Source organism: Drosophila innubila (genome assembly GCF_004354385.1).
Source record: "Drosophila innubila isolate TH190305 chromosome 3R unlocalized genomic scaffold, UK_Dinn_1.0 2_E_3R, whole genome shotgun sequence".
NCBI lineage: Eukaryota > Metazoa > Arthropoda > Insecta > Diptera > Drosophilidae > Drosophila > Drosophila innubila.
In genome coordinates, this window is record NW_022995380.1 from 11,650,501 (window position 1) to 11,665,833 (window position 15,333).

Sequence of the window (15,333 nt, forward strand, 5' to 3'; positions counted from 1 at the left end):
CATGACTTATTTTATAAATATGTTTAAATATGTGATAATAATAGTACATGTAACTAAAAGGTATAATTTTATTCTGGTCCCTTCATCAGCCAATAGGTCTCCATATCCCCTTTGCCCTTGACTTTCACAAATCCTCTCGGCTCCACTTTGTAGCCTACCTCACGCACCTTCAATGCCGTGTAGTTGGACAATTGAATCTTCCAGGGATCGCAGCTGCTCTCCATTCGTGAAGCCGTGTTTACAGTGTCTCCAAATAGACAGTACCGAGGCACCTTTAGACCAACAACTCCTGCCACCACTGGACCAGAGTTGATGCCCACACGAATAGCCACATCTGGTAGATTGTGAGCTTTTAGCTTCTTGACCACACGCAGGGCAAGATCGCAGGCGTGTTCCGCATGCAAAGGATTGATATCTGGAGCTCCAGACACTGCCATGTAGACCATGCCCACAGTTTCTACCTTGTAGACAAAGGGGGATATGATCTCCTCGTCCAGTGCAGAGAAAACCTTGTTAAGAGTGTTAACTGCCTGCATGGCTTCCTGTATGTTGTTTGAGCCACTGTCGCAGATATTCATTGCCTCAATGAAAATGACGGAGACTTCCTCAAAGCTCTGACAGACATGTTCTTGACTCATTCTCATACGCTCTGCAATCGGACGTGGTATCATGGAGTATAAAAGCTCGTCTCCTTGACGCTTCCAGGAGTCGGCCAACTCTAAAGACTTTTCCAACTCATCAGAGCGTTGCTCCTCTTTTTCAAACAGCATCTCCAGCTTGGAGCAGTGTTGCCAGCCCGCCATGACAAGTTCACGACTCAGGCCATGGGGATTGAGATCATTTAGATACAAGCCAATGCCATGCAGCTCATCGAGATTCTCTATCAAAGGACTACATAAAAATATCAACGAGTCAACATCCTTAATATAAAACATTTGCCCTTTTAGTAAAATGGATCTTAGTCCAACTGACTGTCGACGCTGTCCAGTGGCAGGATCGATTTCCTCCTTCGTCGCTGCTGCTTCTTCAATATCGTTCTCATGCTCCTTTTCAAACTCGTGGGCCTTTGCCACTGCCATGGTCTGGGCCTCGTTCAAACTGTCTTCATCTTCGTAGTTGCCATAGTCCATATTAAGTGCCGCATCGTAGGCAGCTCGATTGTGTCCAGTGCGTATAAGCTCAAACTCGAAAAGAACTGTTCTCATTTGTAGAATGGTTTCCCATTCGATTTTTGTGTCTTTTGGTCGCCGGCATTTGAAGGCATCCATGACATGGGTGCCAATAAAGCTCTTGGGATTCACACCAGGATTGTGCAGTATCCACGTCTCAATAATCTTCTCGCCCGCCAGCGTTATTTTCATATCATGATTAAGAACAACCGTGAAGGGAAACAGCTCGAGGAACACATTCAGATCCACTGATGGCATTTTCAGTTGCGATGGATGAGCCACAATGTTAACACGCTTGGCCATATAATCGCGATTATCAAAATCCAAACGGTATTTAACAATGACAGTTAATGGGCCTTCAGTAATCTTAATTGGTCCCGCGGTTCCGCCACAAATATCATTTTGACTCTCAATAACATAGGCGGATACCTTTAAGCCATAGAACTCCCTTGCTACCTCCGTCATTTGTCCTATAAGGTATTTGGACATGCCTGTGCGTCCGCTTCTATACAGTATAACAGCTCCATCATCATCCATGTTAGTCAGCTGCATACTGGGCGACTTCATCTTTGGATATGTGAATCTCATTTGCAGGTGAATATTATCAATGGACTGCAGAAAGTCGCAGAAGTAGCGACCCGTCGAGCGTATCATCTTGTCATAACCGAAATTACTAAAGAATCGCACGAAACATTTGCCAAAAAAGTTCATGCAAAAGTCAAAGGACTCTCCCGTACAGGCGGACAACGCAGCTGCAATATCCGGCATCAATTTATCCGGATATATCTGATGCGTTTTGAAGCTAGTGTGCTTACAGTCAACTATCTGGCAAATCTTCCTCCATGTCTCCATGCCGTACTCCTCCTGTACATAATGCTGCACGCTCTCATATAGCATGCCGTACATGATGAAGCCTGTGGTTGGTCAATCGTCGACAGGTAATTTACGTGGTTCCCTTGGGGTAGTGCGAGGGATTGGAGGGTGGTCAGCGGGTCCAAATTGCTTACGGCAAGTTTACCTGTAACGAGGCAAAGTTGGCAAGCACATAATTAGGGTAGCATATTACAAAGTTTTTCCATTATTCACAGGAGTTAAATAACTTTGGCAAAGAACTTAAGTCAATTTGTCAGGGATTGTCAAAGGTCATTGCGTGACAAAGACGTAAATTGGGTTTTGATAGAGATAAGAAACTTAAGAATTTCGCAGCACTATTACTATCCTTTTCTGTAGCAAAGAACCTTATTTTATTTTATTTTAATTTACGATTTATACTTTCAGTTTTTTAAATATAAGTTATTAATAACAAAATATACTTGTTGATGTTTATCATAAAATGTAAAATATAATTCTTATGTTCATCTAAAAAGCTTATATTATAAATTAAATTTCAGTTGTTATTTCAAAACTCTTATTGTTAAATTTTATTATTGAAAAATAAAAGTTATTTTTACACAGAATTGTTATAATTTTATTAAGTAGATTAAAATAAGAGTTAAAATGAAATTGCAACAATAATTTTAGTGAGTTTATTTGTTAAGTTGTCAGTTAACCCGTTAACTCAAGCCGTGCATAAAATTGAGTTAAATTTAAAAAAACGTCAAATTGGATGCGTAAGACCTAAGTGGAGAAAAGCCACACACACGAATGATATCAGTCGAGAAAGGGAACCAGCAAGGCAGTCGACTGCACATAAAGCTAAGAGGCTTGGGCAAAATATCTTTTGATTTATTGTCCTGGCAGTTTAATTTGGTTTTACTTTCACGCGTCAGGCACGCGCGCTTTCTTTAACGGCAGCTCCTGCTCCTGTTCCTGTTCCTGTTTTGTGTCTTTTTCCTTGTCACGTCCACAAAATAACAGCAGCTCGTTGTGTTCTTGACTTATTTCTGTTGCTAATTCCTTTTGTTGCGGCGCGAGCTGCGGTCTTTTATTTTCAATTTTCCCATTTGAGACATTTCCCAGGGCTCTAACTCCAACTAACTGTGACCCCATCAATTCCTTACAAATTTAATATAGCGAGAATATTAAATTAGGTCGACATTGTGGAAATTATCGACTTTTAATTCTGTACTCGAGTATTTCTTAAAGTCAGAGGCTTTTAACTAAATTACTACAATTGTTAAGTTCGTGAAAGGATATTAAGTTAAAGTTATGCATATATACATGAATGATATTCAAAATCAACCTAATCTATTTTACTTGGGCCTTTATATTGATCAGTATTGCGTAGTACGTCTAACTATAACTTTTTATCATAAAACAAATCTTTAAGCTAGATCCTGAGACCTATTATTTTTTGTCGAAAATCATGCCAAATTGGAAAAAAAAATTTGACCTGTTAAGTTGCTGGACTTAAAGTCTGACCAACTTTGAACTGACATACCTTCGTTAAAACTCAAACGGAATGTCATTTTGATCATGGATTGGCTTCTTATTTTATTCTGCCTTCAAATTTATGCAAAGCTTTTTGAAAATTCCAAATGTTAAATCTCAAATATAAACTTTTAATATACTTCTTAGGTCATAACAAGTATAAAACAACACCTCAACATTTAAAAAATTTTCAAAATTGATTTATTGTACCAGTAGATACATTACAGTAGGTAATGTTCACAAAACTCTGAAAAATTTAAGATAAAGAGCGAATAACTCATAAAATTTTACTCATGAGGGAATAATTTAATATATTTTTCTTGATTTATCTAAAAGTTCACAAAGTTATTTTTTGCTGTAGGTGGGATAATCCTGAAGGATGCTTGACACTGAAATTAGCATATTTGTTGTCCCTTATCAAACCAAAAAGGTTGCTTTATATATATAGTAAATATATTTATATATAAGTATATTTATTTGGTTTGTATTCCTGGCGGGAGGTCAAACATTAAATCACTCACGTATTCACTTCAGCGCCGGCTTTAGTTTTCAATTTATCAATGGCTGCCTTGGAAAATTATTTATTTATAAATCACAAAATAAGAAGCTGGCCAATGAGGTGCACAAGCATATGCTCCACACTCGCACATACATAAACCCGCACACACACACACAGAGGGAGATTCCCGGATTTTACGATGCTTCCGTTAACACACTGTTTAACTGTTGACGTTCCGTCGATGTCGGCTGCTGTTGTTGGACTAATTTTTGTTGTTGCCTCAGCGCCTAACGATGCTTCTGCTTCTGTTGTTGCATGGCTTCAACAGACGGCGCGGCGCTGCGCCTTGAGCTTCGTCGTGTATCTTCGTGTTTTGATGGGCAACTTTTCAGCTCGCACTTGTCGTGCGAATGAAGCGTTCATCGTTGCCGGCCAGGTCTTTTATAGCCGGAAGGGCCTGTTCGACATTTTAGCGCACTTTACGCCTTTTCTCATTCTATTTGTGAGCCTCGATGTCTGTGACTATTCCACTTGGTTACTAGACACGCACACACACACACACACACATGTATATATGACGCCCCCATCATAATCGTTAGTGTTACATTTCATGTCAATGCTCTGTGGCGTTGTGTTCGAACACCCCTCGCCCTTGTCTCCCGTGGACTGCTTGATGCCAATTGAAGCTCGCATTTCGATAAAGCTTCAAATGAAAGGGAGTAATTTCTTGGTCCTTTCCATTACGTGCTTACGCTTTTGACATTTCGCAGGAAATATTGTCCTTCGGATCATTGTGGATTCTACTTAAGTGTTGCCCCAGGGATGCACAAACAATTCTTATGCGGCTTAACTTGCGTTTACGCGGACTTTTTAGAAATCAATTAATGTTTCTGCTTGAAAATAGGTAAATTTAATGGGTTAGTGAGGTATTCACTAATGAGCAGATAGCCTTTTAAATTGTTTGTATAAAGTTTTTATCAAGGCTGCACATCCAGAGTCCAAGCTTTTGGATTTATTTATTATTTGTTTAATCAAAAGTAAATTTATATTCAAAAAGTTTAAAATAAAAATAAAATTATGCTTTAGATTAATAAAGGTCAGAAAAATTATTTTATTTTCTTAATTTTTTAAAATTAATTTCTTTTATAACCTACAAAATTCTTTATATAAAGAGCTCATTTTAGTTTCAAATCTGTAGATACATCTCATATATTAAATATTTTTATATTCGGATGCAAACCATTTTTTTATTAGAACGCAGCCCTGTGCCATTTTCTTATATATTTATGTATATATATTTTTTTTGTTCAATGCTCATAAAATGTGTCATTGTGTAGCCCTTGCCTTGTCCCTGTGTGGGTTCGTTTAGGGTCCTTCTGTATTTAATGCTGTGACATTTCCACGCGTACCTATCAAATACAGGAATATACATATTGTGTGTGTATGTTTGTAATGTTCTCCGCAACACAATTTATTTTCGGTTTTAAAGCAATTTATTGCGGATTTTGGAATTGAGTAAACCAAACACGACAGCATTCCCATCTGTTGCCCAAAAGGATTTTGCAAAAGCTTTTATACAAACGCTAACAATTTTACTGATGTTGTTGATAAGGTTGTACAAGTATTTTTGTTTCGATTCGAGGTTCATTATTTTTAGTTTAGTGGTCTATAGATATAATGTCGTTTGGAAATTTAGGAGATACTCAAAATGCCATTAAATAGAGACATAGACAAATTATGTAAAAACTGCAAACAGAAACTCGAATACTCTTAATGTTGACACGCAAAATTTACTTTGACCTAAGACTAACTAGTAAGTGTCTAAACTTAAGTCTACCTAAAATTAATTGTCTCGGGTAAGTTGAACATTACGTGCGACTTGGTTTCCCTTTGGTCACGCGGAATAACTTAATTTAATTGGGCCGAAGAAGGGATCAAAATTGCGTCTGATATAAGCCAGGAAGTATGCAATGCTTTTATGATTGCCTGCCAGTCGCTTCTTGATGAGTTTGTGTCTCTGCTCACTTTGACACGCGAACAACTCATAAAAGTTATAAAACATGATATTGGGATGGTAGAACATGTCTCTGGGTGACCATATCTGACAGTAGCTTGTTGGAACGTTAAGAAAACGGACGACAAAACATTACGTTTTATGGCACATAATGATTGCATTGCTCTTATCAAAGCATCACACAAATTTTGTAAATAAGAGCTTTAACCTGTTCGCTAAAGTTCGCGAAAGAAGTGAAAGTATGACAGGTAGGAGTTAATTTGACGGATCTTAGGTTAAGTTAATCTAACTTAACGGATCTTAGAAAATTTTAATCAGGCAAAAACGATTGGTAAAAGTGTAAATAAAATCAAACAGGTATCCAATTAATTTCTTCGACAAATCCCAATCAGGTATAAGCAGATTTAATAAATTGCTTTTCTACAATTTGTTTAGATTTGAAATAAATACGTTCTGGCTGTCGATTTCAGAGGAATATAAAGGACGCTTAACAAAACCTTTAAATAAAACTCAGCCCAAGGTGAAGAATATTCAAGTTTATTGCAATGCATAAAGTTCAAAGAGTGTCACAGTAAATTGCAGTGCAGGTGCTCAACACAAAGGCATATTGTATGAATTTTAGAACAAAATTACAATAAGTATGTACTTTATTAAATATATATATATATATGAATCATTTGTCATCAGGTCCTGCAAGCAGCCAGTAGGTTTCCATTTCGCCTTTTCCTTTGACCTTGACTGTACCGCGTGATTCCACTTTGTAGCCCACCTCTCGCACCTTCAATGCCGTATTGTTGGACAACTGTATCTTCCAGGGATCGCAGCTGCTCTCCATGCGTGAAGCCGTGTTTACAGTGTCTCCAAATAGACAGTACCGAGGCACCTTCAGACCAACAACTCCTGCCACCACTGGACCAGAGTTGATTCCCACACGAATAGCCACATCTGCTTCATGATGATTCTTTAACTTTTTGATAACGCGTAAAGCCAAATCGCAGGCGTGCTCAGCATGCAAGGGATTAACATCTGGAGCCCCGGACACTGCCATGTAGACCATGCCAACAGTTTCCACTTTGTAGACAAAGGGGGATATGATCTCCTCATCCAATGCGGAGAATACCTGGTTCAGAGTGTTAACTGCCTGCATGGCTTCTTGGACATTATTTGAGCTGTCGTATATGTTCATGACTTCTATGAAAATGACGGAGACTTCCTCAAAGCTCTGGCAGACATGCTCGTGTCCCATTCTCATACGCTCTGCAATCGGACGTGGTATCATGGAGTATAAAAGCTCGTCTCCTTGACGCTTCCAGGAGTCGGCCAACTCTAAAGACTTTTCCAACTCATCAGAGCGTTCCTCCTCTTTTTCAAACAACATCTCCAGCTTGGAGCAGTGTTGCCAGCCCGCCATGACAAGTTCACGACTGAGGCCATGGGGATTGAGATCATTAAGATACAAACCAATGCTATGCAGCTCATCGAGATTCTCTATCAAAGGACTACATAAAAATATCAACGAGTCAACATCCTTGATGTAGAACATTTGGCCTTTGAGCAAAATGGACCGAAGACCCTGAGAAGATCGACGTTCACCAGTTGCAGGATCAATTTCTTCCTCACGAGGCTCTACATCCAGGTTATTTGAATTTTTTTCACTGAATTCTTTGGCGTTTTCCAGCGCCATAGTCTGAGCTTCATTTAGCAGCATATCGTCGTAGTTCTCAAAATCCATGTTAAGAACTGCATCGTAGGCGGCACGATTGTGTCCAGTGCGTATGAGCTCAAATTCAAAAAGGACTGCTCGCATTTGGATCAAGGTATCCCAGTCGATGGTGGTGTCCTTTGGACGCCGACAATAAAACAGATCCATTACATGAGCGCCAATAAATCCCTTGGGATTGGCTCCCGGATTATGCATTATCCATGTCTCAACAATTTTTTCGCCCGCATGCGTTATTTTCATATCATGATTTAGTACAAATGTAAAGGGGAACAGCTCGAGAAACACATTCAAATTAACTGTGGGCATCCTTAGCTGCGATGGATGCGCATCGGTGTTCACACGCTTGGCCATATACTCCCGATTATCAAAGTCCAAACGATACTTGACTATGACGGTCAGGGGTCCGTCTGTAAGCTTGATAGGACCCGCAGTGCCTCCGGTAATATCATTCTGACTGTCGATCACATACGCTTTTATCTCCAGGCCATAAAACTCGCGTGCCACCTCCGTCATCTGGCCAATGAGATATTTCGACATTCCCGTTCGACCGCTACGATATAAAATAACCGCTCCACTGTCATCCATGCTGGTCAGCTGCATGCTGGGCGATTTCATCTTTGGGTATGTGAAACGCATGATTAAATGAATATTATCAATGGACTGCAGAAAGTCGCAGAAGTAGCGACCCGTCGAGCGTATCATCTTGTCATAACCGAAATTACTAAAGAATCGCACGAAACATTTGCCAAAAAAGTTCATGCAAAAGTCAAAGGACTCTCCCGTACAGGCGGACAACGCAGCTGCAATATCCGGCATCAATTTATCCGGATATATCTGATGTGTTTTAAAGCTGTTGTGTTTACAGTCAACAATTCGGCACACCTTTGTCCAAATCTCCATGCCGTACTCCTCCTGCACATAGTGCTGGACACTCTCATACAACATTCCATACATCGCACTAACAATTTAAAACACCTAAAAAATGTATTAAATATAAAAAATATAAATATTATTAGTGATAATAAAAGAGAAGGGAAATATTAATTTTACAAAATAAAAAAAATTATTCGTATTATTTCTTTGCGATACTAACGGAAATTTGATCTTTCTAAGACTAATTAAACAATATCCGAAAACTTGATACTAATTTATTCAAATAGTATCAATAGCTTTAATCAATATAAGCCAATATCAGCGGGATATCTAATATATATGTTTAAATATTTTTCCAACACTTTTGTACCTACCTTTTGCAAAGTTTTGCTTTAAGAGAATCAACAGTCGCGCTTTTTAATTGAGTTTAAATTACTTCTTCACTAGTTGTTGTACACACATTGCCTGAGGCACGTAATTCATTTATTAATAAAATTTCCACAAATACTGCCGCAGTCTCCTATATAAGTGCTGCTTTCCTGAGAATCCTTTGGTTTTTGCTTATCTGATTTCATATATTTGTAATTGAATTGTAAGAAGGTGGTCCTCTGCGAGTGTTCGTCCTGCGAATGAAGCGTGTGCCATTGCTGGCTAGGACTTTTATAGTCAGCCAACTGCTTGATATTTCCGTTCGTTTATTTCATTCGGAACCCTTTATTTGTCAACGACACCATCCCACACTGCTCGTTGACAATGTTTCATTACATGTCATTGCTCCTTGTTAATGTCAATTGACGCTTACTTTTCGATAAGGTATCCACAATGATGTATCTTTTCTATATTTTATTGCTTTTGTAGCCATAACTAACACGCACAAAATGCGTTCATTGCATTCTTGTCCCTCGTTTATTTATGTGGAGATTGGGGCAAATGTTTGAAATATAATTTCCGCATTTCATTCGTCGTACATAGTATATAACAGTAAAACAGTACTTTAATCTAGTCTTCCGAACTAATTAAAACGCAGTCTTGAAATTAATTAATGCTCCTCTATTGTCTACTTTTTCAAAGTCTAGTTAACGTCTTTTATAATTATCAAAGAGATATTTTGAGGTAAAATGCATTGAAATTAAAGCTGGAATTTTTATTTGGTTCTCTTCGGGCTGGAGCTTAAGCCGATTCACACATTTTCGTTTATGATTATAATTAAAATTAAAAAAAAAAAATAAGCGGGAAAGGCTATAGTCGAGATCCCGACCATAGGATACCCGTTACATATTTCAATATATATAAAAGTATGTACTTTAAAAGAATTACTTGTATTACTTTAAAAACATAAAATTGCTTGATTGATGGTGATCAAGAATATATATACTTTATAGGTTTGGAGATGCTACATACATTCCAACGAACACAATACACCCTTTTACTTATTTTTTGAGTAACGGGTATAAATAGTCACAATAACAATAATAAATTCACTGAGCATTTTAAGAAGAATTTTTTTATAAATCTCCACATTTTTTATAATCTGAGTTTGGTGGAGCACCCAAACAATTGTTGACAGCTGATGACAACGGTTATGTACTTAAAGGATGTCAGACGAGCCAATGTACGCTGTCGGTAAGCCTGATATCGATTTAGAAAACAAGGTATTATGTTCTCGGTTAGACAATTGACACGCAAATACATTTTTACTTGAATTTTACGTTAAATGATAAATTACCGCCAAAAGATTGATGAGTATTTAAACAAATAAGATACACTCTCTTAAGTATTTATATTTATGAATTCGTAGACATATCTCCAAATACAAGTAAACGCTAAGTTTTCAGTTCCTTTAAGGATGAGAGACCTGCCTATTTGCCCAGGCCAACTTTATTGAAGAGCTTATCCTTGACAATTTGTGCCATCAGACCGTGGATGAGCTCAATCGTTGAGCGGCTGCAGTCGCGCGTTGCCTTCGATAGCTTGTCCTCGGAGCGTTTTTCATTCACATCGGTTCCTGAAATACGCAAGGTGTCAATTAATTAAAAAGTTCAGTTTTGTTATTTTGCTAGTAATGTGTGTAAGTACCGCGACCTAAAAAGTTTTCACTTTGCTCCAGCTTTTCAGACAAGTCCATGATTTGTCCGGTTGTATATTCCGTATTGGTAAGCAGTCCAGAGCTTCCCAAAGTGTTCACCCAGTACTTATTCCACAATGAATCAAGTAATTTGCGGTCCAAGGCCGACTTAAAGTAGCTGATCTCCAGCGGATAGTACTGCTTGCAGTGTACACCAAAGTCCTCAATCTTATTTAATGGTATCGTTTGATATTCGGAAGGTTCCTCGTTAGGAGGCTTGTAGCCCTTTGGATATGTGCGGAAAGCACCAAGGCACACCTTGCCAGCTGAGACAGTGCGCACAGGATCCACAACAATAGCCACAAATGGCTCCTGGTAGGTCTGGTTAAGCATCTGTGTGGACACATCGATGCCCGACAACCAGCATCCATAGCCAGGATGGCTGTGATACCATCCCACAGCATGTTCCAGTCGACCTACTTCCTTGGCGGCCTCCATATAGGCGGTCATGTATTCATAGGCCTGTGCCTGTGCATTAACTCTCGTCTCCGTGCCTTCCACAGGCAGTGCAAATGCATCCATCACAATCTGCAATTCATTTCAAGCTGCAACTGTGCACACCGGCATATTTTTCTTATTTAGTTACCATTGTGTTGTCCTCCACCTTGCCCAGCATCAGGCCCATTACCTCCAGAGTACCACCAGAACGAGCGTGCATAACCATCTTCAGCAGCGCCAGTGCTGATATCTTAATATCTTTGAAGAAATGTGGATCCTTCTCCCAGGGCTTTGCGTCAATTATTTGACGCTGTTGCTCGGCATCATAGCGAAAGATTTCATCACAGCTTGGCAACGTTTGTATATTGTTTTCCAGCTCCCAAGTCTTCTGTGCAGCATCAACGTCCATGTTGTAGATAATTTAAAAGTGTAGATTTTTTACTAAGTTCTTTATTTTATTCTTCTGGCTCGGTGTGTTTTTTCGGCTTTTGTGCACACTGAGTAGGGATGGGCTTCGATATGGTAATATCGATATTACATCGATATTAATTTGCTATTTTTTTGCAGCACACGCAGTGCTGGCATCTTCTATACAGGAAAAATAGCTATTTCTGGCTGAAAATCATCTAGCCAGATTCAAATTTACAATTCACTTCCTTTAAAAATATATTTTTGCGTATTTAATCAAAGATAATTTCACTGTAATCGTCAAAGAACAAATTTTAAATTCTGGTTTCCTTTTGAATTTTATTTTGAATGCAATAAATGTTATAAGTATATGTTTTTCGTAATAAAATAATAATTCTGGCTCGTTGCTTTTTAAAACTATTTACATATATTTGACCTAAAGATACGCGTATTTTTTAGTTTAATTTTTATTTTGTTCTAAAGCCTCCAGGACTAATTTTAGGATATTCTTTTTTAGCTCGTCAGCTAAATGTGGCCTTAGTGCGCGCATTTGATCCGCCACAAAATCGCCAAATATTTGTGCCGAAGTATTGAATTGTTCTTGGGCAGCCCTCGCGTTGGCCATCATCGTATCTTCTTTAAAGTGAACCGCCTTAACGTCTTCTTCGTTTTTGGCTCTTTGCCTTGATGCCGAGAAAAAACTGGAACAGGTGTTAAAGTCTTCAATGTATTGATTGTTATTTTGGGAAAAGGCAGCTGAATTTGAGTGATCCTAAAAAATAAAAAACCAAAACATAGAACATCTAACTATACATGTGCCATACGTTTGTCTGACAACTTACCATGTTCACCTTATATCTACGAGGTTCGCAAACTTTATTTAGAAACCCTAAGGAATCGAAGTACTGCCATTTGATAGAGATACTTGTATTTTGGCTGGCTTTTGACTGATAGCCTCTGTACTGTGCGCGGAGATTATCCCATTTGGCCTTGCAATCGGCTAATGAACGATTTAATGCCTCGGCGATTACTCGAAATGATTTCTCTCGCATTTTACTGTCCTTGTGATTCGCTTTGCTTGAATCCCACAAGAGTTCCCGTTGTTCAACCAATTGAATCAACATTTTCACGTCTGACGGTGTCCATTCCGATTCAACTTTTCTCGGTTTTCGTGGTCGCTTTTTCACTGGTATCTGGCACATAAACTTGAGTATTTCGTATAAATCAATATATTAAACAGAAAACTCACCCATTCGAATTCCATTTTGTTTATAAAATTACTTTTATCTGACGCCAATTGGTAATATGACCATATGATATGGCAGTGGAGCTGCCAGATTTAGTCTTGCGTGTTAACAGATTTGCATGGCAACGTCTGGCATTGTAGTTGCCAGATCCCCTTTTCATACAAATCTGACAACTGACAATTCAAACTGGCACTGCCCGCCAATTTTCAAATAAATATAAAAAATTATGTATTAAAATTTATTATAAACCTGTAATTTAACTCTTATTTTTAAAAGTTTAAAATATTATGTAAGTCACAATTTATGTTAGAAAATTACAAATTAAAGATGAACTACATTTTTATATTTAAAAATAAAAATTTAAGTTTTATAATTATCAAAATATAAAAATTGAGCCGAAATTATACCTAATTTTTATAATAATTATTAAAACAAATATTTTTTGATATTAATATAAAAATTTTAATTTAATAACTTTTAATTTATGTTTATTATATTAAAAAACTAAATGGGATAATGCAAATTTTTTCTTTTCCAGGTAACCCTTTCGCTGTGGTTTTCTTATTCATCCGGATCATTTCCTCAGCTTGATTTATTTTAACTCATACCTGGTAATTTCGATTGGTTTAAAGAAAGTTTTTAAAAGATATTTTAAATTTCAGAATCTTTATTTTTCATGTTTGTATACATATAAATATATAATCACATGTGCTGAATCTACCATGAAAGAGAAACTTAAGGCCTATTGTAAAGAACAATTGAATTACGATCTCTTCGCTTCTTCAGAAAATCAACCAATAATAAATACGTACACACACTTGAATTAACTTTGGCTAACTATTGCACGCCATATCGCTCCATAACATGGCTGAGCTTTCTCTCTTTCTCTCTCTCTCTCTTTAAATCTTTTTCTATCTCTCAATATGTATCTAATCTTACCAAGCACCAAGTGATAGGTGGCGGAGGGGTCTTAACATTTTTGTCGTTTTGTCAAAATGCTGTGTCTCTGTTAAACAATTTTTGAACAATGCTTCATATTTGTTTGTTATTGCGCAGGCGGCACCTCCGCTGGTGGATGCGCATCATCACGCTCCTGATCCGCTTCCTGTATCAGCGGTTGAGCCTCGCCGCCCCACATAAAGCCACCGGGACGATCTTCGGCAGCTGCTTGGTAATTGCGTTCAATATGCTCATTGAAAAGTCTTTTACTGCAAGAAACAATATAAATTTGTTTAAGTTTAAGATGATTGATCCATTGAGATGATTGCTTACAGGAAGTATGGCGTCTTGATCAGTCGGTAACCGTTAGAAAGTTGCGGATAAACATCTTCGAGGACATAGTAGACGTGCCCAACGCCCATGCCAATAATGTCGACCCAAACAGTATTGCCCAATATCATGGAACAGCACAGGAGCACCCAGGGCAGATATGGTGCCTATCATAATGAATCAAATAAATATACTTTCAAATGAAGATACGAATGTCAGTTTAACGTTCAAACTTGCCTGAAAGTTGAGCACGCCAAAGAAGTTCATCGGCACCAGGGGATTGCGTCTGGACCAGACGTAAACCAACATTAACGTGAATGCCTGGCCAAGGAACAACAAGTTGACAAATATACCAAAGAATGTCATCAGCACGCCACCAAATATGAACATCATGACAAAGTCAGAGCTGCGACCGCGGAATGATCCATCCTCCAGCATGCGGCAATATCGATAGGTGAACACCATATTGAAGAAGAAACTAATTCCAATGGTTCCAAAATAGAGGAATGTGGTGGCCAGTCGCCAAATTTGAAATTTGCGCACTATTAATGTGGGATTAAAGTACAACTGCAGAGGCGATACCAGATCCAAATGCTGCCAACAACAATAACCATAATAAAGAACAATTAAAGTGAGTTAAGCGTACACGTCAGCGTGCAGTTAATGCATTATTAAAGTTCTCACAACTTCAGGACTCACCACCGCCAACGTTGTAAGCACACAGACTGTTGTGTATGCCCGTGTCACTATCGGAATCTCCATGTAGAACTGGCGGAGTGCATTCATCCTTGGGCTGGCTTCTGGTGGGCTAATTGGGAGCTAAAAGAATTGTGCGTTTGGTGCCTGCGCCTTTTTAGCGCTCACGTTCACATCTGCTACGGTTATGTTCTTCGTGTTGTGCGCTGTTTTGTTTTTTTTTTTTTTTTGATTAGAGTTAATTTCTTATAACAGACCGTTTGATAATTTTGAAGTCGATCAGGTTGTTGCTAAAAATTGGATTTGTTTCTCTTTTTTATTTATTTGCAAGGTTCTAATGGTTCTGTAGCATTAGGGCGATATCCATAAATATTGTTATCGCCTATCGATAGTTCCACATATAGTAGTGTGACCGAAAAGCAAGTCGATATGTCTTAAGCATCTTGTAACGTACAAGTTTATTTAGCGAATAAAAAAAAATCCCTTTAACTTTAGAATACAT

The 15,333-nt window shown here is 38.1% G+C and overlaps 5 protein-coding genes across 5 annotated transcripts; all 5 read right to left on the reverse strand.

Moving 5' to 3' along the window:
* Window positions 1-38: 38 nt before the first annotated feature.
* On the reverse strand, window positions 39-2,075 carry LOC117791403 (soluble guanylate cyclase 89Db). The gene has a single exon (XM_034631142.1). It carries the CDS (start codon window positions 2,073-2,075, stop codon window positions 69-71), a length of 2,007 nt encoding a protein of 668 aa, XP_034487033.1. The 3' UTR covers window positions 39-68.
* A 4,494-nt stretch (window positions 2,076-6,569) lies between these two features.
* On the reverse strand, window positions 6,570-8,753 carry LOC117791655 (soluble guanylate cyclase 89Da). The gene has a single exon (XM_034631465.1). The coding sequence runs from the start codon at window positions 8,727-8,729 to the stop codon at window positions 6,726-6,728; it is 2,004 nt and encodes a 667-aa protein (XP_034487356.1). The 5' UTR covers window positions 8,730-8,753; the 3' UTR covers window positions 6,570-6,725.
* Window positions 8,754-10,404: 1,651 nt separating this feature from the next.
* On the reverse strand, window positions 10,405-11,718 carry LOC117792003 (COP9 signalosome complex subunit 5). The gene is made up of 3 exons (XM_034631950.1): window positions 11,360-11,718; window positions 10,725-11,301; window positions 10,405-10,653 (listed from the first exon to the last, which is right to left on the reverse strand). The coding sequence occupies exons 1-3, from the start codon at window positions 11,618-11,620 to the stop codon at window positions 10,508-10,510; spliced, it is 984 nt and encodes a 327-aa protein (XP_034487841.1). The 5' UTR covers window positions 11,621-11,718; the 3' UTR covers window positions 10,405-10,507.
* A 303-nt stretch (window positions 11,719-12,021) lies between these two features.
* Window positions 12,022-12,976, reverse strand: LOC117791073. Its single transcript, XM_034630720.1, has 3 exons — window positions 12,869-12,976; window positions 12,462-12,812; window positions 12,022-12,391 (listed from the first exon to the last, which is right to left on the reverse strand). Exons 1-3 carry the CDS (start codon window positions 12,881-12,883, stop codon window positions 12,080-12,082), a joined length of 678 nt encoding a protein of 225 aa, XP_034486611.1. The 5' UTR covers window positions 12,884-12,976; the 3' UTR covers window positions 12,022-12,079.
* A 539-nt stretch (window positions 12,977-13,515) lies between these two features.
* On the reverse strand, window positions 13,516-15,220 carry LOC117791633 (derlin-2). Its single transcript, XM_034631438.1, has 4 exons — window positions 14,835-15,220; window positions 14,373-14,729; window positions 14,139-14,302; window positions 13,516-14,074 (listed from the first exon to the last, which is right to left on the reverse strand). The coding sequence occupies exons 1-4, from the start codon at window positions 14,919-14,921 to the stop codon at window positions 13,912-13,914; spliced, it is 771 nt and encodes a 256-aa protein (XP_034487329.1). The 5' UTR covers window positions 14,922-15,220; the 3' UTR covers window positions 13,516-13,911.
* Window positions 15,221-15,333: the final 113 nt, after the last annotated feature.